This window comes from Scyliorhinus torazame, chromosome 11 (genome assembly GCF_047496885.1).
Source record: "Scyliorhinus torazame isolate Kashiwa2021f chromosome 11, sScyTor2.1, whole genome shotgun sequence".
Lineage (NCBI taxonomy): Eukaryota > Metazoa > Chordata > Chondrichthyes > Carcharhiniformes > Scyliorhinidae > Scyliorhinus > Scyliorhinus torazame.
The window spans coordinates 126,586,109-126,609,311 of NC_092717.1; the positions used below are offsets into that span (position 1 = coordinate 126,586,109).

At 44.4% G+C, this 23,203-nt stretch overlaps 1 protein-coding gene across 1 annotated transcript in view; it reads left to right on the forward strand.

Annotated features, from left to right (window-relative positions):
• Positions 1-1,093: 1,093 nt before the first annotated feature.
• The window catches only part of LOC140385938 (kinesin-like protein KIF20A), a gene marked incomplete at its 5' end in the record, with an annotated part of 69,540 nt that continues 47,430 nt past the window's right edge, over positions 1,094-23,203 (forward strand). The window contains 5 exons of the mRNA XM_072468589.1: positions 1,094-1,213; positions 5,515-5,634; positions 9,024-9,162; positions 11,059-11,243; positions 15,649-15,757. Coding sequence (XP_072324690.1) covers positions 1,094-1,213; positions 5,515-5,634; positions 9,024-9,162; positions 11,059-11,243; positions 15,649-15,757 — 673 coding nt within the window. The remainder of the gene's footprint in view (positions 1,214-5,514; positions 5,635-9,023; positions 9,163-11,058; positions 11,244-15,648; positions 15,758-23,203) is intronic.

Below are 23,203 nucleotides of genomic sequence, written 5' to 3' on the forward strand. Positions count from 1 at the left end.
AGGTGGCGTGAGGTTACGGGGATAGGTTGGTGCAGACTCAATGGGCTGAATGGCCTCCTACTACACTGTAAATTCTATGACAAATTAATCTATATTCTAAATTAATTTTTTGACTTAATTAGTCTATTTTGAACAGTAATTGTGACAAAGGATCTTAAAGTTTCTAGAAAAAGAACGCCCCCTTTAAGAATAAATTAATAGGACATCAACAACAGGTGACATTGGTTTCCCATTTAAAGAGGAAACGTGTTTTTTTTTCCCCCAAAGAAGCCAACTTTGCATGAAGACATGTTTGAATTGTTTCTGTGCAGTGACTAATTGTGTGTTTTTTCTCTCGCCCTTTCTGTGTCCTTGAGGGAAATCATCTCCCAAGTTAAAGCGTCTTTTTCTTTTGGCTGCGGTAAATAATTACTTTTCTGAATCTTGCTATTAATTTGTTAAACTTCCGGAGCTTCACCCCCTTTTGACAGATTAATTCCGCGTCTTTGGCTGCCTGTGACCTGCCATCGATTTTGGTGCTAAGACACTGAGTATAAACCTCAACTAGGATGCTTCAACACAGCCACAAATCAATGAATGTATTTAATCCGCGCCCAGTACTAAACCCTTCATCCAACCTGAGGCGGCACGACTTCATTGGCAAAACAGACGCACCATTTGTGTCACTAAATTACTTTGCTCTCGATTTACGCTTTATTTGGATCCTATATTTTTTTTGTATTTCTGATTGGGACATGAAGGAAAGCTTTGTAAGTCAACTTTATACATGTTAGGGTGGGGGAAATTCGGGTGTCTACACCGTGGTTTGAATTAAACCCACCCTAAACAGAACTGTACTTGGGTTTTACTTGTTTAACAATATCCCCCTCCCCCTCCCGGAGACAGACATCATGTTCCCCCAGCCCGAAGAGCCAAGTCCCATGTTTCCTGAACTACAAGATGCCGAACTTGGAGAGCAACTGCCATGTGGTGTATTGGACGAGTTCTCCACACCGCAGTGTTTGAAGGTTGGTCATTCACCGTTTTGGTTTCGGATCTGTTCCACCTGGAGTGCCGCCTGTTATCTGATCTCCTGTCCTGGTCTTGTGCTCTATCCATTCAGGTCAACAGTCGGGTAAAAAGCGGTTTACCCGCTGCTGAGGATGAACATCTGAAGGTGTATCTGAGAGTAAGGCCGTTTTTAAAAGCGGAATTGGCAAATAACGAATCCAAGGTTAGCAGACGAGCTAGACACGTGATGTAACATTTCCATGGTATAGATAGTCATTTTTTAATGTTTTTTCTTGTTGAAATATAATTCATCTCAAGTCAGCATCGATATTGGCGACTCGTTCATTTGGGTGGAAGAGAGTGGAGCTATCCAAGCATTCTGAAGTTAATGTGAACTGCATTTTAAAACTGTTCAGATGATCAACTTTGGAATTGTTTTTGAGTATGGACCCATAAGAACAACTCCTGGCCAATACCTTTTTTAAAAGAAAATATTTTACTCTAGCATAGAAATAACATATCAAGGGGCCATTTTAGCTCTTTTTTTAAAAACAAATTGCCCTCTGATTGGAATGTCGATTCCTCCTCCCTAAGATCCCATTGCACCTGCCTCCATGTTTGTGCTAAATTGACTGCTGTCTTTGCCTGCAAAACCAGGACTACATTTCAAAAAATGTCTTTCCTCTGATGATAATGTGTGGCAAACGGAATATTTTTTCACAAGCTTCATGAAAGCTAGTCTCTGGTTTTCTTCCTTTTAAGACACTCCTTAAACCCTACCCTACCTTTTTCACCATGCTATAGTGATCTGACCAGCCTTGTGGTTTGTGTTATATATTGTTTGATATTTTTAATGTTTTATATTGTTACTGTGAAGTACTTGTAGCACCTTTAACATAAAATATCTTCAAGATATGGCAGCACGGTGGTGCAGTGGTTAGCATTGCTGCCTCATGGCGCCGAGGACCCGGGTTCCCTCCTGGCCCCGGACCACTGTCTGCGTAGAGTTTGTCCGTGTGGAGTTTGCACATTCTTCCCTGCGTAGGTCTCCCCACCATTACCAGATGCACAGGGTTGATGGATTGGCCACACTAAATAAGTGCTGCAAATTGCTTTTCAATTCCCTAAATTTAAAACAAAAACAGAAAATGCTGGACAATCTCAGCAGGTCTGACAGCATCTGTGGAGAGAGAACAGAGCTAATGTTTTGAGTCTGGATGACTCTTTGTCAATGCTAAATTGTCAAACCTAAATTTACATGTCATTTAATTCTTCCTACTTTTGGTAATACCTAAATATCCTAATAGCATGGGTTATGATTGGATTGAACCAGTTTAGGAAGACAGATAGATTTGCTTTTTCTGCTAAAATGGTAGAATACATTTTTACAGGATTTATCTGTCTGTCTATAATGTCGATAACAATCTCAGTGAAATGTTTCAATATACATCATAGGAGCATCATAAAATAAAATTGGGCACATTGCCATGTAAGGAGGTATCAAACTGAATGATCAATAGTTTGTCACAGAAGTAGATTTTAGGGAGTGTTCTGAGAGGTTTGGGAAGGGAATTTCTGAGCCTTTCGGTTTTGACAGCTGAAGGCATGGTTGCTAATGGTGGAGCAATTTAAATCTGGGAGAAGTTAGAATTAGAAGTGGAACATTTGGGGGTCAAAGAAGATTCAAAAGGGGTGAGACGGGTGAGACTGTTTTGAATCGCAGACTGTTTCGAATCACAGCCCTGCTTAACTGGGTACCAATGTAAGTGCAAAGTCCTAGATAACGATGGGCTCCTTATCCTTTTTTTTTTGAGGGGGAGATCTGACTGGTGGTGGTTTAACGTGAGGATCACAATACCTCCGTCAAGGGACAAGGTTGAGAAGGTGGGCCTTCTAACCCATGTAGTGCTGCACTTGTGCCATGGTCTGCATAAGTTGCACCATGACCAGATGAAACGGGGTTGGTGAATCATCTGATTTTTCATTGTCCTTCATTTTTTTTGTACTTCAAATGAAAGCTAGCTCTTGCACCAAGCTCAGCAATAAACACGTGCACGACGGGGCAGAAAATTAGTTATGGTTGCGTGATGGGTGCAAGCATGCAACCAATGAACACTCTGAATAGGACACACAACCAATGGGCAGTCAGGACACTAGAGGTGGCATCACCACAAGGGGGCATGACATAAACACTATAAAAGGGGATGAGGCACTCTCACCCGGCCTCTTTCCACAGACCGACATCTAGAGAGTCAGACAGGGTTGATCAGCAGCATCACACCCCAGCACGTGGCTTAGAGCAAACTGGTACAGTTAGACTGAGTTACTACAGTTAGATTAGCAGAAAGTTGAACTCATTTGAGAACTGCGTTAATGGTTCAATAAACACTTTGAACTCATTTCAGAGTCTGGAGCATCCTTTAGTTAAGATTGCAACAGACTGCATCAAGCAGCAGCATGTGTTCTCCGAAGCAGTGAAACACAACAGTGGGGTTATGCTTTGGGCCCTGAAGATACTGGAAAAGCAATGTCCTCTATGGCTTTTGGGAAGCGGTGTAATATATGTTTAAACCCTTGTATTGGAGCTCATTGACATATACCTGTTTAGAACCCCTTGCGGGAAATGTCTTGCTTGGTGTGCTTTGGTTTTTGTTGGCCTGGATGTGGTCTAATGAGTGCTGTCACGCTCCGTGTTTTCCCAACCCCAGTAATAGGAGTTGCCCAAGGCCACTATTAGGCAATGACCCTGCTTTTGGACATGCTTGTTTTCAGCATTGCTGCTCCATTTGCCTAACATAAAACCAGTAAATGAACAGTATGGCATTTATCCTAATAATGGACTTTGTTTCCCTGAGCTGACTTTTTTTAGGATTTATTAAAACTTGAAAGATGTGTTTACTACTTTCCATGTAATGTTTTGTTCTCGTCAGGCTGTCTGCTTGCTTCAAACTGAGCAATGACCTCCGTGATGAATTTATCTATGAAAATATATTGTGCTAAATCTTTATGTTGACCTGTATTTTCTAAAATACTGAATGCTTTCTTGTAAATTTGTTTCAGTGTCCACCGCTCCAGTTCAAATGATGTCTGAAGTTAACATTTTGTCCATCCGTTCATAGTAGTTTATGATCCCAATTTAACCAAAAGCTTCTGCACCTCATTAACAATAATATATATATTTTTTAAAAACCACTTTGGTCTGATAAAAGAAAATGGATCCAACTGATGTTTACTTAATGTATTTTCTGTACCTTCAAATTAACCCTAACTATGTTATTACGATCCCAGATTCCCAACAATGGCTAGGATACTGGACAGAAAAATATTGGATTTGTTTATTTGACAACAAACAAATAAACCCAATATTTTATTTTAAGACAGTGAGGAAAGGATAGCTGGCTTCAGGGGTGATTTCACAAAGGAATCGCACCAGAAAATTACACCTTAAACAATGCCGCACAACACAGTGAATACAGTACTCTTACTATTCCATTCAAACAACAAGCAATGCCACCTCCGCTCGCAATCCACTTTAAATACCATTAGCACATTGGAATTCCTGCAATATGTTCTTTGAAAAAGAAAGATCTTTCAATGCTGCTTTAAAGAAAAAACCTGAATCCTGTCAGAACCATGCACGAATCTCTGGCTGCATTTCTTCAGAAGCTGTTTTAGCTGGTTTGTTCACCTTTCCGACCACACTACTTTTCTGTCTGCAGACATATCTTTTAATTGAACAGTAGAGAGCAAACTGCTTAACTTCTGATCACCACTTCATTTAACACCCAACTGCTTTCTGAAAAATTCCTGATAACTTAGCCCCACCCAGTAATGACAAAATCCCATTAACTCCACAGGGAATCTCCTTAATCCAAACAAAACGGCATTAGCCCAAGCTTATTTGTCTTTCAAAACTAGGATTTTTAAAAACACATGACTGCAGCAGTCATGCACGCGCGTGCACACGTAAGTTTTGGAAATATAGGAATCTCATTGGCATCTGAAAAGATTGAAGGTGGGCCAATGCTTCATGTAGAGACTGTAAAATAATGTAATTTCCTAAACGTTCAAAAATATACTAGAGATACAAATTGAATCTTTGCGTTAAAACAATATTTTTAAAGACCGGATCCTTCCCATGTAAATATTCATTCCTGTTTCAAATCAAAGCATGCATCAGAGATGGGTGTGCAGATTACACTTTCAACTGTGTAAAAGAAATGCACTGGATAGTAGCCATTTCATTTGTGTATAGAAATAAAAAGGGACACTACCTATTGTCATTAGGCATTAATGAGCAGGAATATTCCACTGTTTATGTTTGCATCTTTAGCAGTTCTAATGAATTTTCTTTCATTAGCCCATTTAAAACTACATCAACAGGGTCCAGATGATTGAATTCAAGCTAGCTGTATTCCTATTTCTTGAACTGAGATCATTTCTGACATGTCTCAATGTTGATGCTGTTTTGGCTGATGAGCTTGACATAAATTTTATTGACTTTGCAATCCTCGTGTGGTATAGGACTGTGTAATTATCGAAGATTCGGAAACTCTTGTGTTGGAAGCACCTAAGCATTCATCCACTATGAAGAATAGTGAAAGAGGCATTGGACAAGCTGTACATAAGTTTACATTTTCTCAGGTAAAACCCTTTCTGTATTGTACTGGTGTTTGCTGGAAACTGCTCCTGAGCTGTAGCTATTGTTTGCATCTTGTCTTATTTCATTTCTAAAATGATTGTCAACTTACAAAATTTACTTTTGATTTTATAAACAAATTCTATAACATGCCTTGCTGCTGAGGGGTAATTATATAGCTATTTCACTATAGCATACTTCACTTACAAGAGACCAGACAAAGACTCTTGGGAGTTATGAACATGGCCTTTATTGCAGCCATACCAATGAATTTTGAAATGGCATGCCAAAGAGACCTGACTCCAGTACAGTGCAAGGATTGTCCTGTTAATACCTCTTGTTTTTTCCCTGTTTTTTTTCCTTCAATTTCTGTTCTGCTCTTTCAATTTTTGTACCTGGACAATTAATGTGCCTATGCATTTAAGATGGACTTCACCTTAAGTGGCTAGTAAACTGAGGATTGGCTTATGACCTCCGGCAAGGCAGGTTGCAAAAGGCTGTTCTGATCAGCAGATTCAAGGGAGATCAGTGCTGACAAACCGTGATGGACTTGACTGTTGGCCAATAGACTGTTTTGAATTGCTGAGTCTTAATGGCCGCTGCTGATTGGTCTGGGTTTTCTCTGGAATCCTTCCTCTGACTTTTTTTACTTTTGTTTTGGTCAGAAGCTGGAGGGTCACAGCTGATTTCTCTTATCTAACGGATTCTTTCTGAAGAACCAAAGTAAAGACCTTTGCTATTTTTTCTCTTTCTCTCCCTGCCAAATTGAACTGCAGGGAAATCCAGTTCAGCCACCAACAGAAGGCAGGGCCAGTTGTTTTAAACACTTTTATAAAAAATAAATAAATATCTTGTGGGAACTGTGTGCTTATCTCAGTAGGATACTTTTGAGTGGTCCAGGTATTAAAAGTTACTCCCCAGAGGGAATCCTGCAGCCTGGGAGTTCTGAATGAATGTTGCTGCCAGAGGACTTCACTAGCAGTCTACCAGTGGCTTTGATCGCTAAGCATCCTGGGGAGGACAGACTGCTGCAACGACCTTGGCGTCGGACACAAGGACACTCCTCAATCATTTCATTTTGATTCCTATTATTTTACCCTTCCTCCTAACTCTTGTCTGTTTTGTGTGTGCTTGGGTAGAGGGTTGGATGGTAAAATAGTGGGGGGGGGGGGGGGGGAGAAAGAGGATTAGATTAGCTGGCCATTATTTTGGTATGATGATTGCATAGTTTAACTTTGTTCCTGTTAACAATTATTGTTCAACTTACAAACCTGGTGGCTGTAGCTTATTGAACAATCAAAGGGTCAAATATTCAGCAAACTTTATATTTAAAAAAAAAAAAATTTAAATTTAGAATACCCAGTTAATTTTTTCCAATTAAGGGGCCAATCCACCTAGCCTGCACATCTTTGGGTTGTGGGGGCGAAACCCACACAAACACTGGGAGAATGTGCAAACTCCAAACGGACAGTGACCCAGGGCCTGGATCGAATCTGGGACCTTGGCTCTATGAGGCAGCAGTGCTAACCCACTATGCCACCGTGCTGCCCTTATTCTGCAAACTTTAAGAAAATTATTGGTTGATTAACTTGTGTTGGGACTCCAGGGTCCAAGGGGCTGGAATTGACTCTGCACTAGCCCTGACAGATACTTTTGTGATTTTGTTACAAGAAATGAGCATGTATCAGTCACTAGTCATCTATGTCCAATCATGACTATCGATTAGGTTTACATGTGTAAACAAGCATACACTTTCTTAATTATAGCATCTAATCAGTGCAAAGACAGTCATTCTGTCTCCTAATGTTGGTGTTTTTTTTTGTCCACCAATTGCTCTACCTGCCGGGAATCCCTGCTGTTTAATGCTCCTCTTGAGGTATGGATGCTACAATAGACTAACAGCTCTGTGATCCTCTCTTCCATTATCTCCAGACTCCGAGTAAATGAAAGAATATCCTACATTGTTATTACAGACCTTGGAGAGCTAACACCTGTCTTATTCCTGCTTAAGAACTGGCCCCAGGCAGATTGTGTCCTTGGTTGTGTCTTCTTACAATTGGCAGCTTCAGCTGAACAGCCTGCGTGTGTAATACAGAAGAGTTTTAACCCCTTCAACACTTAGTGGATAACCAGAGCAGCGCAGTGGTTAGCACTGCTGCCTCACAGTGCCAAGGTCCCAGGTTCGATCCTGGCCCTGGGTCACTGTCCGTGTGGAGTTTTATAACTAAAATTTGTTTACTTTGCTTTGTATTTTGTTCAAGCACCAATCGGTTTAAATAACTGTTTTTGTACAAAATATACTTTGGTTTTAAATTGGTGCCATTGCATAAATGGCGGAGAATAAAATTTTTAAACAAAAATGTTATGCAGCAACAAACCACTTATTCTTATGGGTCGACACTGGTTTGGGTCGATACTGGTTTTATGCTCCAAATAAGCTGCCTCCTTGCTCCATCAACCCTTCTACTCCCTTTTCATGTACTACTAGTATTTAAGTTTTTAAATCAAAAACCTGGAACGGCCACAGACCTGAAACATTTTTTTTCTCCATTGATGCTGCTTGACCTGCTGAGCATTTCCAACATCTATTTGTTTTACTTGGGTATCCATAGGAGGGCCAGTTGGCAAGATGACTAGCGTGTTTGTCAGATTAGTGCATGTCACATAGAGTTGTTTTTCCCCTTTTGGCCAAGGTAGATTTGCCCCCCGGCTTGCCCAATCTGTAGTAAAAATCGCAGTGGTTTAGTAAATAATCACCAAGGACTGGTCTTCAGGTAGAAAACAAATGCACCTATGCACTTCACTTCAGTCATTCCCATGTGGCAACAAGTTTCATGTATTTTCGAGTAAGTTTCTTTTGAATTCTTGTAGTCAATTTGTTAAGGAATTACCTAGTATTTATGGTACCGACATCTCGATAATCTACTCTTTTCTATGGAAAAGGTATCTTAATTTTTCATGATTAATTGTGTTTTCCTAGAAAACACAAGGTTGATGGATGATTTTGAATTATGTTTACAATGTATCAACAGGAAGAGCAAAACTATTTCCGTTGGTTAGCATCCAGGATTTTGGGGGAGGAGTCGTTTTCATGAGTAAAATAGGCAATGCCTCCTATATACATATACACGGGAGGGTGGTAGAAATTTGGAACTCTTCTGCTTACACAAACTGATACTAGAACAAAGGCTTAAAACAAACAGATCTAACTTTGATAATTTGTGCAAATTTTATTAAAGGATGATGAACAAAAAGTATATGGTGTTGCCTTGAACTGAATAGTCTATCCTGATCCTATTTTCTCGTTTTTTTTTGTTGTTGTTGTTGACATTTTGGATTATGTTTACAGTACAGTGTTGCATTCCTTCCCAATTCTTTTTGGCATCTCTTGTAGATTTTTGGGCAAGAAACAAGTCAAAAAGAGTTATTTGACGGCACAGTAAAGAACCTGGTTGAACAATATCTCAAAGGGCAAAATGCTCTGGTGTTTACCTATGGAGTTACCAATGCTGGAAAGACTTACACGATTCAAGGTATGGGATTAGAGGGAGGGGCTAAAGCTCAATTGTTTTGAGCTGGTTCTATTCAGAAGGCCATACGCTATTTGCCCTGTTCACAAGATATAGGAGCAGAATACCATTTATCCATTGAGTTTGCTCCACCATTCTCATGGCTGATCATATCCTGGCCTTAACTCCACCGCCCTGCCTGTTCACCATAACCCTTCAATCCATTACCAAATAGAAATCTGTCTAACTGCTCCTTAAATTTACTCACTGTCCCAGCATCCACTGCACTCTTGGGGTAGCGGATTCCACAGATTCATAACCTTTTGGGAGAAGTAGTTTCTCCTGCACTGTCTTATCCTTGCACTGTCTTATCCTAAGTCTATGACCTCTTATTCTAGAATGTCCCACAAGAGGAAGCATCTGCTCCACATCTACTTTATCCATACCTTTTATCATCTATACTTTTTAATCATCTTGCTTACCTCCATTTGATCTCCTCTCATTCTTTGAGAGTATAGGCCTAAACTGTTCAATCTCCTCCTACGACAAACCCCTCATCTCTGAAATCAATCTAGCGAAACCTCCTTTGAGCTGCCTCCAATGCCACTACATCTCCTCAAATAAGGGGACCAAAACTGTGCACAATACTCCAGGTGTGTGGTCTCGCCATTGTCTTGTATAGTTGCAACAACACCTCTTCATGACAATGTTCCATTCGCTTTCTTAAATATCTGCTGTACCTGCATGTTAGGATTCTATGACTCCTGAACGAGGACCCCCAGATCCCTCTGTAATGGAGCATTCCAGTCTCTCCTCCTCTTCCTCCTCACCTGCCTATTTTTCCAGCCAAAGTGCATGATCTCGCACTTATCCACACTAAACACCATCTGCCACATTTTGGCTCACTCTCCTAACCTATCTATATCCATTGTAACTTACTGTCCCACCTATTTTTGTGTTGGTCTGCAAATTTGGTTGTAGAACCTTCTATTCCTGTATCCAAGTTGTTAATATAGATTATAAATAGCTGGGGCCCAAGGACCAACCCCATTGTTCCATCTTGCCATCCAGAAAAAGATACATTTATCCTGTCTCTGTCTCCTGTCTGTCAGCCAGTCTTCTATCCAAGCTAATAAATTTCCCCAAATCCCATGTGAATTGACTTCTGTGCGGCACCTTATCAAACACCTTCCGGAAGTCCAAATATCCTACATCTACAGGATCCCCATTATCCACTTTGCTTGTTACATCTTTGAAGAACTTGGCAGGTAAATGAGTCTAACATGATCTCCCCTTCATGATGACTCTGATGGATAGTGCTTTTGGCTTTTCAAATGTCCTGATGTATTATGTTCTGGACAATTGATGTTAAACTAACTGGTCTGTAATTTCCCACATTCTGCCTCCCTTCCTATTGATTACTGAGAGTAAATCTTTTGAGGATAAAGTCTGAATTCGTCCATGACTATTGTAGTGCAAAGATTATGTTGCATGTAGATTGCAATCCAAGATTTCCTCTGGCCTTTAAAGACTTTAGTATTGAAATTTAGAGCTCTTTTCGTTGAATTAAGTTGCAATTGCATTTTCTATGTTGCTTCAACATCAGTCACCATGTCTGTAAACAGACCTTGCGTCCTCGTAATCTAGAATTTGTTACCAGAAAGTGCTGCAACATTCTCTACTTGCTTTCGATAAGCACAAATGATAAATTGCAGGAGATGAGATTGATGATGCCTGACTATGAAAACTAGAATACTGACGCCTTAAACCCCTAGTATCTACAACCAGTAATTTGATATTCAAAAATTAAGTTTTCTTTTTCAAAGATTTTCAGAAACCGATGTTTTGACTTGCCCATCTCTCTGTAAAATGTAGATATTGTTGCCCCCTTCAGATACTTATCCTCTTGGCCAACCACAGGTACTACTAAAGATGCTGGTATCTTGCCAAGAGCACTGGGCATGCTCTTTGATCATATAGAAGGCAGACAATATCGAAAGATGGATTTAAAGCCACATATCGGTGATGAGGTGCTAAAGCTGGACAGGCACCAAACCTGGCAAGAAGAAACTATCAAGGCTGCAGTCTTTTCCATGCCGAGAGAGGTGACTGATTCTGGAAATTATATCTGGCTGGTGTTTGTGATTTCTGTGTTTGTGATTTCTGTACTATTTGTTTGGGGGTGGGGAGCTGGCTAGGCAGCTGACCTTAAACCAACAGCTTGGCACTAAATCCCCATTCTGGCCTGCTCTGTAGTAACATCATGCTATAAGGTGTTATTTGATGGCCCTTGATTAATCGAGATTGCTACCTGTAAAGGAAGTAGCATTCATAGTTACCTTCCAAATCTCAAAGTTTTGATATTGTGCCCCATGGAAATCTTCATTAATTAAAGCACAAAGCTCGGAATCTTAATTGACCCAAATTCAATGAAATTTGGGTCTTTTTCTCTGATGGTCTGAAATTCGTTTTAAAAAATATTTTTATTCGCCATATTTTCATTTTCGCCAGAAACAGAACAACCCCAACAATATAAAACATAAACGATAGAACAGAAAAGAAAGCAGACCCCCTCCCCCTTAGCATTCAATGGCAACCAACTCTCGAAGGTGCATGATGAACAAACCCCAAGAATTGTAGAACCCCTCCTTCGTTCCCCTCAACTCTTCACCTTCTCCAGGGTCACAAACTCCAGCAGGTTTCGTGTCCCCCCCCCCCGTCCCCCCCCCACAAAGCTGAGGCACCGGGTGGAGAGACTGACCTCCACTGCAACGCACCTGCCTATGAGTGATCAACGATGCGACGGCTAAAATGTCCGCACCTTCCTGCAATTCGGGCCGGTCTGACCCCAAAAATAGTTTCTAGGGAACCGGGCTCCATATCCGTATGCCGAACCCCTGAGATAGTGCTAAATACCTCCCTCCAATACCTTTCCAACTTTGGGCAGGACCAAAACATGTGAATGTGGTTTGTGGGACCCCTCCCACATTGCTCCCTCCATTCCCTCAAACAGCCGGCTCGTCTTTGATTTTGTGAGGTGCACCCTATGCACAACCTTCACACAACTTTCAACTGTATCGGCCCCAGCTTTGCACATGAGGTTGAGGCACTTACCCTCCGCAGCACCTCCCATCACAGTCCATCTTCCATCGCCTCCCTCTCCCCCAACTCTTCCTTACACCTTAATCCCCTCCACATACACCCTATCCTCCAAGGTCCTCCCATAAATCTCCAACCCCCCTCCCAGCTGACAGCACCGCCTCCAGCGACGAGGAGGCCAGTGCCATCGGGAAGGTCAGGAAAGCTTTCCTTGCAAAATCTCAAACCTGCAGGTATCTGAACCTGTCAGCCCTTACTTCTCTCCCAGCTCCTCCAAGCTCATGAATCATCCCCCAAGAAACAAATCCTTAATCCTATCTCTGAAACTTGGCGTCCCCCTCACCCCGCTCCCTGCTTAAGTGTTGCCTAAACTGCCACCAGATCTTCTAAGTGGCCACCACCACTGGACTCGCTGCGTATTTACCTGGAACTATTGTGCTGGCAATGCGCCACTCCCTTGCAAACCCAATCCCCTACATGAACCCTCCTCCATCTTGACCTATTGGGTCCCTGCCCCTCCAACCACCTGTCACACTCCTCGCAAGATCACCCTCCTAATCCTGGTTACCCCCCAAATAAACCAGGAGATCCATTTCTCCACCCCCTTGAAGGAGGATTTTGGTAGAAAGACCAGCAGGCACTGAAATAGGAACAAAAATTGCGATAGCACATTTTAACTGCCTGGCCCATCAACCACAGAAGGAGGTTATCCCAATACCTTCGGAGGCCTCCCCAGTCCCCAGTCCCAAGCCACCTGCACCCCCAAGTACCTTGTGCCAGACAAAATTTCAGCCCCACCCCTACTCTCAGCTGGGAGACCATTAAATACTCGCTCTTGCCTAGGTTCAATTTAAACCCCAAGAATGTCCCAAATATTTGGAGCAGCTCCATTAAACTCCCCACCAACGTTCTAGGCTCCGAAATGTACAATATCCGATCATGAATACATTATGCTCCCCCCTCACTACCCCCTTCCACAACCCCGAGCTCCTTGGTCTGATGGTCAAAGGCTTTAGCCAGTGCAAACAGCAGGGTGGACTTGGGACCGGCCCCACATGCAGAGAAAAGTATCCCAAACTAGTGTGAATGCTCACCATCTATCGGCTCCTTGTACAACAGCCATGCCCACCCCGCGAATCTCGGCCCGATTCCAAATCTTTTCAATACTGCCATCAAATAACCCCACTCTACCCGGTCCAACTCCTTCTCGGCATCCAGTGCTGCCACCATCTCCATCTCCTTTCACTCCACCGGAGGCGGGATTACATTTAACAACCTCCTCTCATTCCGAAAACAGCTGACGTCCCTTCACGGACCCTGTCTGAGCAGCATGTTTGCACAGTGGTTAGCACTGTTGCTTCACAATGCTAGGTTGATTCCCAGCTTGGGTCATTGTCCAAGCGGAGTCTGTACATTCTCACCGTGTCTGTGGGTTTCCTCTGGATGCTCCGGTCTCCTCCCACGGATAACAGGTGCTTGTTAGGTAAATTGGACATTCTGAATTCACTGAACAGGTGCCTGGGTATGGAGACTAGGAGATTTTCACAGCAACTTCATTGCGATGTTAATGTAAGCCTACGTGTGGCACTAACAAAGATCATTATTGTGATTCATCACTTTCGGGAGACACTCCTCCAGCCTTGCTGCAAAAACCTTTGCCAATATCTTGGCATCCACATTCATCCGGGATATGGGCCTATACGACCCAGAGTCCACTGGGTCCTTGTCCTTTAACAGCAGGGAAATCAAATCCTGTCCCAACGCTGTGGCAAAGCACTCCTACCTATCGCATCTTCAAACATTCCCACCCTCAGCAGTGCCAACTTATCTTTAAATCTCTTTAAGGTATTCCACTGGGAACCGGTTTGGTCCTGCTGCCTTCCCTGGCTGCATCCTCCCAATTGCTTCCTCCTCTCCAAGCCTGTCCTCTCTTCTTCACCCAACCTTGGGTACTCCAACCCGCCAAGATCTCCCTCTGGCTCGGACCTATATAACTTCTTGTAGTACTCTTCAAATACTTTATTGGGATGGTCTGAAATTCTAATTGGAACTGGTGGGCATTGTAAAACCTATAATGTAGTATTTGCATTCCATAAACCGAAATAACTATAGGTCTCGTACTGTTCCAGTACAACTACAACACTGGCATCTACTGGCTGGCTATGTGGAAAATTACCCAGGTGTGTCCTGTACACCAGAAACAGGACAAATTCAACCCAGCCAGCCAATTACTGCCCCATCAGTCTACTCTCCTTCCATCACTTTGCTGATGATAGAGTCATCAGCAGTGCTATCAAGCGGCACATACTCAGCAATAACCTGCTCACTGCTCAGCTTGGGTCTGCCAGGGTCACTTGGCTCTTGACCTCATTACAGCCTTGGTTCAAACATGGACAAAGAGCTGACTGCCCTTATCAAGGCAGCATTTGACGGAGTATGGCGCAAGGAGCCCGAGCTAAACTGGAGTCAGTGGAAATCATGGGGAAAACTCTCTGCTGGTATGATTCCAAAGGAAGATGGTTGTGGTGGTTGGAGGTCAATCATCTCAGCTCCAGGACATCACTGCATGAGTTTCTCAGGGTAGTGTCCTAGGCCCAACTATCTTCAGCTGCTTCATCAATGACCTCCCTTCCACCGTAAGGTCAGAAGTGGGGATGTTTGTGGATGACTGCACAATATTCGGCATCATTCATGACTCCTCAGATAATGAAGCAGTCCATGTCCAAATGCAGCAAGACCTGGGAAATATCCAGGCTTGGGGAGGCGAGTTACATTCACGCCACTTAAATGACCATCTCCTACAAGAGATGAGTGCAGCCCCAACAACACAAGCTCATTACCATCCAGCACAAAGAAGCCAGCTTGATTGTCCCTCCTTCCACAAACATTCAAACCCTCGACCACCAAACAGTGACAGCTGTATGCAGTGCAGTAACTCACCCAGGTTCCAGACATTCCATAACCACTACCATCTAAAAGGACACTAGCAGCAGATACCTGGGAGCTCCACTACCTGGAAGATCCCCTCAAGTCGCTCACCACCCTGACCTGGAAATATTTCATCTTTCCTTCACTGGGGCAAAATTTCTGGAACTATATGAAAACACTGATTCAAGTGTCAATGTTATATATAACAGGGTGAGGGTGAGCTTTCAAGGTCACTTTCTCCTTTTGAAGAAATTCAACAAAATTGATTTAATACTGTGCTAGTCCTGTAATGATGTTTGTCCAATTGGGTTAAATTTCCAGTTGATTACAAGATTCACATTGTAGCAATATAGGATAGATTTACCAGGTTAGTCATGATTATTGGATAGAACCACTATAAAGAGGCATTGCATATTTCAGAACAGTAATAAGAATGGATATTGGAATGATGTTGTCAGAGTTTAACCTCTCCTTTTCGTCTAGGAGACAGAATATCGCCCTTTGAAGATGCCAATCAACAAGAGTAGCCAAAAGGACCTGGCACAGCTTAGTTCCATCACTCCGGCAGTTTCTGTAGCCTCTAATCATTTAGGTATCTTCCCATTACCTCCTTTTTATCCATTTGGAAGGTTTTGATGTATGTTCATACAAGTTTTTGTCAGCACCTGGGTTCGATTCCGGGCTTAGGTGACTGTCTGTGCGGAGTCTGCACGTTCTCCCTGTGTCTGCGGGGGGTTTCCTCTGTGTGCTCTGGTTTTCTCCCACAGTCCAAAGATGTGCAGGTTAGGTGGATTGAAGGAGGTAGAAGGGCAATCAATTGATGTAAACATGAAGTATTATTTGAGGTGTTAAAAATTAATAATCAAAATAATTAAATCAGTACAAAATGGTACATGCTCTAGAATTCTGGAATTATTTTAATGAAGAATCATTAGGGGCAGGAACGATGCCACCGGGCTGGAAGGTATCAATCTTTGAAAAGGGCTAAGAAGATGAACTAAATGATTTTATTTTTGTGACTTAACCTTGTGTTAGTTGTAGGTAGTGAATAGATATTATTATTATTTCTCCAATTAACAACTGCCAAAAGGGCATAGACAGAATAGAGATGGTTCAACAGGATTGGTAAAGCATAGAACTTGAATAATAAAGGACAATGGTGTTCAGCTGCACCAAATGGATGATATGTTGATAAAATTGTGCAAAGTGCAAAAGGAGCCATAAGATTATTACAATTAGGAACATGGGTAAAGGAGAAGATTAGGCTAACCTACACCGTTTTGTGCTGGGCTAACCTACGCTGTTTTCTGTTCTTGCTAAGCTTCAGTGAAGCTTTAGAGTTCCCATGGCTTGTCTTGCTTGAGGCTTTGTTTTTCACTTTATTACTGGTTTTCATTTTTTTGAACTTAATTTAGAGTACCCTTTTTTTTCCTCCAATTTTAAGGGGCAATTTAGCGTGGCCAATCCACCTACCCTGCACATCTTTGGGTTTTGGGGGTGAGACCCCACGGGGAGAATGTGCAAACTCCACACGGACAGTGCCAGGATCGAACCTGGGTCCTCTGTGCTGTGAGAGAGCAGTGCTAACCCACTGCGCCACAGTGCCGCCCATGGTTTTCGCATTTTTATGTTACAAATTTCAGTTTGAACATTGAATTGCATGTGTCATATCCGCATATATCTTACAAAAGCAATCCATGCAAAGTTAGAATTACACAAGAGAAAATAAAAACAAACAAACTAGGATCGCTGTGTATATTTACATTTGCTTGTTTTGCCCCCATTCTGTGGCTGGGGGCAAAATTGCCTCAATTGCCCTGCCTATTATTGATCTTGGCATGTGTTTCCCCACATAATACTGCTCCCTCTGGTCCTCCGTTTGCCCTTAAGGACTTGTCCGCTACTGGTCGGACAGCCAGTCTGCAGCTTGGGTGGTGCTGTCGATCGCCAGCCGAGCCGGATTGTTCGGCGAGTGATTAGGGAGGCTAGGGCATCGCCCCCCCCCCCCCCCCCATGGGTTCTGGCTGGTCCAATACCCCAAGATTGCCTTGGCTCCACCCTCACACCCACAACCTTGGATATTGCCTTAAAAAAGGCTGGAGCAGGCCCAGAGCATGTGGGTGTGGTTAGCTGGGCCTCGTTGGCACTTTCACTTTTGTCTTCCACCTCCGGGAAGAACCTGCTCATTCAGTTTCTGGTTAGGTGCGCTCTGTGCATCACTTTCAGCTGCATTAGGCTTAGCCTTGCGCATGTGGAGGTGGAATTTATGCTGTTCAGTGCTTTGCTCCAGAATCCCCACCCTATTTCTATCCCTAGTTTTTTTTTCTTCCATTTTCCCAAGTTCTTCCTTACATTTTCCCTTGTCTTGTCCAGCGGTGAGCGTTCCTCCCCTAACGGTCGCCCGTGTAGTTCCCCTTTCCTAAGTAGCCCACGTCCAATGAATCCTCTATCAGTGAAGTGTCCTGTCGTCTGTGGGTGTATATATTTTTTTATGGAGGAAGATATTGATGTGTTCCCATTGGTCAGTTGGAACCTCTCCGTCAGCTCGTCCAGTGTCGCTAGTGTATCGTCCAAGTAGAGGTCCCAAACTGTCACCCCCCCCCCCCCCCCCCCCCCCCCATCCTGTCTCCACCAAGGTGCCGTGCGTCCATTGTGGTTGGTGCGAATCTGCGGTTGGTGCAGATGGGGGCCATGCTGGATATTTCAGTCAGGTGTTGCCTTGGCTGCTTCCATGTCCATGTGTGGCTATTATCACTGGCGTTGTAGAGTGCTTGGCGAATGGGGAAGGCAGTGTTGATGTGGCAAGGGCCCCAAGGGATGACCCTATGCAGGAGTTCTCCTTCATCCTAACCCATTCTGTTTCTGGCTCTCTTGCCCAGCCCCTCACTCTTTCTGCTGTGGTGGCCCTGTAGTACTATTGCAGGTTTGCCCCAGACAAACGCCATGATCATTTTGTTTACTGTGTTAAAAATGGCCTTGGGGACATAGATTGGTATGGATCTGAACAGGAAGAATCCATCTGGTCCCAGTGCCTTCCCTGCCCGCATTGAGTTAATGCTCTCATGACTTATCCATTGGTGCTTCCAGCCCCTATTTGCTATCCTCCTACGATGGTGGGACAGTGGTTGGCATTGCTGCTTCAGTGCCAGGGACCAGGGTTCAATGCTGACCATTGGATGACTGTGGAGTTTGCACGTTCTCCCCATGTCTGCGTGGGTTTCCACCAGGTGCTGCGCTTTCCTCCCATAGTCTAAAGATGTGTAGGTCTCGTGGATTGGCCATGCTAAATTACCCCTAGCGTCCAAAAGATTGGGTGGGGTTACTGGTTTATGGGGATAAGATGGGGGCACAGGGGCTCTTTCAGATGGTCAGTGCAGGCTCAGTGGGACTTCTGCACTCTAGGTATTCTATGACGTATGTCCAATCCATCGAGGAGCTACTTCATTCTCGCGTCTCGTTTGGGGAGGGGGGGCTGGCTTGGAGGTGTACAGCTCCCGGTAGAAAGCCTTGAATGCTTTGTTGATCTTCTGGCTCAGTTACTAGACTGCATTTTTTGTCCCTAATCTGTGTTATTTCCCTCTTGGCTGTCCGCTTCTTCAGCAGGCGGCTGGCTTTGTCTCTGTGTTCAAAAAAGTCTCCCGTGTCTGGTGGAGTTGGTGCACTGCCTTCCTAGTGAGGAGCAGGTCAAAAGTCCATTTGTAGCTTTATTCACTCAGCCAGGAGCTCTACGATTGGGGTCTTGGGAGTATTGTCGGTCCACCTCCAGTATGGAGTTGACCAGCTGTTGCTTAGCCACCCTCTCCTTCATGAACTCTGTGCCACCCCAGTTGGGAGCATGCATGTTTACCAGAACCACTGGTGCCTTTCCAGGACACTGCTGACCATGACGAACCATCCCTCCAGGACTGTAACTGTCTTGTTATAGCAACAATGGTACATCTGTTCCACCCCAACCCTTTCTTACCTGTACCATTGGTCTTTCTCCCCTATGTTGGCTTTCATACATTACAGGTGGGTGAAGATACTGGATCTTTTCACTGGACCTTTTCCCTCTTGGATCAACCATGATGATCATAGAAAGAAAGAGTCATGGAATTGGCCCAGTCTGCACTGGCCATTTAAATGAGCATTCCACCAATGTCCAACCCCCCCATCCCTGCAACTTCATAACCCAATGTGCACATGTCTGGACGCTAGGGAGGGGCAATTTATCATGGAAATCCACCTACCCCGTACATCTTTGGACTGTGGGAGGAAACGGGAGAACGTGCAAATTCCACACTGACGGTGACCCAAGGTAGGAATTGCAGCCGGGTCCATGACGGTGTGATGCAGCAGTGATGACTCTTTTGCTACCCTGCACTCCGGGGTTTCCTTTTTGTTAGGGGCCATCCAAAATGGCCACGGTCACCGTACTCGCTGAGCCCCTGTGTTCTGGGGTTTCCCTTTGTCCAGGGGATACCCAACTGTGCGCCCGCTTCACTTGTACCTCGTGGTGCTAGTGTGGTGGCCCCTCTCCAGGAGTCTGTCTAAACCTCTTTTTTTTTTTTTTTAAAAAGAGTATCATAGTGGGCATTCAAATGGTCTTTGGATAGACATATGGACAATGAGGGAATAGTGTAGATGGGTTTTAGTGGTTTCACAGGTCGGCGCAACATCGAGGGCCGAAGGGCCTCTATTGCGCTGTTATGTTCTACCCAATTCATTTTTTCCAATTAAGGGGCAATTTAATGTGGCCAATCCACCTAGCTTGCACATTTTTGGGTAGTGGGGACAAAACCCACGCAAACACTGGGAGCAAATTCCACACGGACAGTGAGCCGGGATCGAACCTGGGACCTTGGTGCCGTGAGGCCACAGTGCTAACCCACTGCCACCATGCAGCCCATAAACCGGTCTAAACCTATCCTTCACCGACTACTTCCTACTCCTCACCCTCTTCTGTGCTCTGTTGTCCTTGCCCCTTCCTTTCTGTGTTTTGGCTCCCAGGTTTAGAGTGAGGCAGCACAATCCCATGCAAATTGTCTTTTGGTGCTTTAGTCTCTCCGGGTGACCTTTTATCTGCTGCTGTCTTCCCAGCCCTTTTCTCTTGGACGAGTTTGCCTGTGTCCAAAGGGGCCTTTAAAGTCATGTTCCCTGTCCTGGAAAGTGACTTAGTTTGGCAGGGTACCGCAGCCCAAACTTCACCCCATTTTTGTTAAGGACCTTTGCTCTATTAAACTCTGCTTGGCGCTTGGCCAGATCGGCTCCAATGTCTTCACAAACCCTAGTCTGGTGTCCTCAGTTGCAGGTCATTCTATCTGGCCCAGTGCAGGATTCATTCCCAGTCCTGGTACCGGTGCATCATTACGGCCCTCGGCTGCTCCCTGGCCCAGGGTTTCGGCCAGAGCGACCTGTGGGCTTTGTCTATCTCTGGAGGGTTGGAGTAGCTGTCCCTTCCCACCAGGTTCCCAGCATCTGGTCCATGGGGTTCCTGCTTTTGGTTTCCCCCCAGCAGACTCCTCTCAGATTTTGGCACTGTGACCAGTTCTCCTGGTCCTCTATCATCCCCTTTAAGCTTCCCTGTATCGCCACCAGCCTCACCATCTCCTGGGCAGTGATCCAGTTGCTCTGGTCTGTTGAGACCCTTTCCAGTTCTTTGGTGTTCCCCATGGCCTCCAGTTGCCTTTCTGCCTTGTCCAGGGCCATCTGAATGGTGGCCAGGGCCTCCGTGACCACCAACCTGACTGCAGCTTTTATGTCAGCCTTGATGTCCTCTTTGAGCTTCCTGGTGAGGAACGTCTTCCATCCATCCTGTGAGGAGGAGCTCTGTGTGCAGCTTGTTGGTCCCTCTTGTCCAGTCCCTCTTGTTTGGGTGTGGCCGGTGTTTCTTCGCCTCGTGGATCCGCTGTCTCGTTCACGCGCTTCTCCTGACTTCTGATTTTTGCCTCTTTTCAGCAGTCTCTGGAACAGTTGTTGTTCGGCATTGCTCCTGATGCTTCTATTGGAGAGGCTGAGGGGATGCTTTTTCCCCAATTCCTGTGGGTTATTTTGGATAAAAGAACCTAGGAGTCCCTAGGAAGAGAGCCACCTTTTTGTGTCTGCTCAGCACATCCCCATCACTGGAACTGCTGCTTCTATAACCAACTTGAGAAAGTTGGTATAGTTTAATTTGGTTCTCATCTGCTTCAAATGCTACTTGCATTTAGATACAGAGGCTTTAGTTTTTATTTTTATTATTTCTATAACCATTAGTCTTGACTGCCATTTTGCTCTTGGATTTGTACTCTCTATCCCTTTCTGTCATGTTCTGTTTGTCACTTCCCATATTAATGCCTTTTCTCTACTTTTTTTGGTTTAGCACATGAAGTTAGTGAATAGAAGCACAATTATCCAGGGGAAGTTAACACTTCTGAACATCTTTTGATCCTTTCCCCCCACTAAGTTTTAAACCATCTCTACCTCCCTAGTTATGCACTCACTGGAACACCAATCCGAGCACGATTCAGAAGCAGACCGGTCAAACAGTGAAATCCTACTTTCACCATTACTGGTGCCACTGCCTCATGGAACCAGAACCCACTTCTCCCCTACTGTCTTTGCGTCACCAAGTTAATTTCTCTAATCTTATTTGCCCTATATCTTGGGTGGCTTGGGTAAAGGCCTAGTGATTTAGTGCTAAGCTACTCTTACTTTTATGCAGAACGTCTTTACCTCTTCTTAGTTCTATTTAAGCCATTGGCACTTATATAGAGCACGATTGCAAGTTCTTCTCCAGCCCTGAGCAGATGTCCCATACCCTGGCACTAGGCAGACAACACAGCCATCTGGGCTCTCGCTTTTCTGCAGAGAATTGTATCAATCCCCATCACTACTGTCCCCTATTACTGAATTATTTTTTGCCCTCCCCTCTGTATCTCATTGGCTTGAGCTGGTGGCTGAGCTGCAGATAAAACTTCCTCAAGCCACAAACACTCGCTGCAGGTGTGTTTGCCCTCCCTGTATCATGCTGGCATCCAGGAGCTCCCACATGCTGCCTTGATACATCACTTGCCCTGTTGTGCTTATCAGATAACTTCCTGACGCCCCAGTGTTGGATTTGGGTGGTATCCCAAAGATGTGCTGGGAAATCCCTCTGGGAAGTTCCTAGGTAAGGATTTACGTGGCAATTGTCTAGAAGTGCTAACTTTCCCTGGATAATTACTCTTCAAATCACTAACTTCAGGTGGTTCTGCCAGTGTTTCACTGCTAGATACTCCTGAAAGAGTTCAAAGGAAGAAAAGTATTTCTAACTTTGTAACTATTTTAAAGACCCAGACTGACCCCACATGTTAGGGGCAGCATGGTAGCATTGTGGATAGCACAATTGCTTCACAGCTCCAGGGTCCCAGGTTCTATTCCGGCTTGGGTCACTGCCTGTGCGGAGTCTGCACATCCTCCCTGTGTGTGCGTGGGTTTCCTCCGGGTGCTCCAGTTTCCTCCCACAGTCCAAAGATGTGCAGGTTAGGTGGATTGACCATGCTAAATTGCCCTTAGTGTCCACAATTGCCCTTCGTGTTGGGTGGGGTTACTGGGTTATGGGGATAGGGTGGAGGTGTCGACCTTGGGTGGGGTGCTCTTTCCAAGAGCCGGTGCAGACTCGATGGGCTGAATGGCCTCCTTCTGCACTGTAAATTCTATGATCTATGTGCACCCACCCCAGAAGTCCCCATGTCGAAACCCCCTCATCCACCTACCTATTCCCTTGCCTGTTATGGGCAATTTTTATGGCCATTAGTTTGTTTGTTTTTAAAGAAGGGGGGATATGACCTCTTTCACTTTGCTGCTGGAGCTGGGGACCTGCTGCACTGCTTGAAACTCACCTGGCCCGAGTCGGGAAGATTGGGTGAGGCAGGTGCTTCAGAATCTTAGCACAAGGCAATCCGCCGCTGATTGCCACTCCTTGAGGAAGTTATGGCCACTGTGTTTTAGTATTCATTTATTTTTTTATCAACCTTGCCACCAAGTCTATGGAATGGAATACACTTTAACCACTTACCTGGTGCCAAACCTTTAGCTT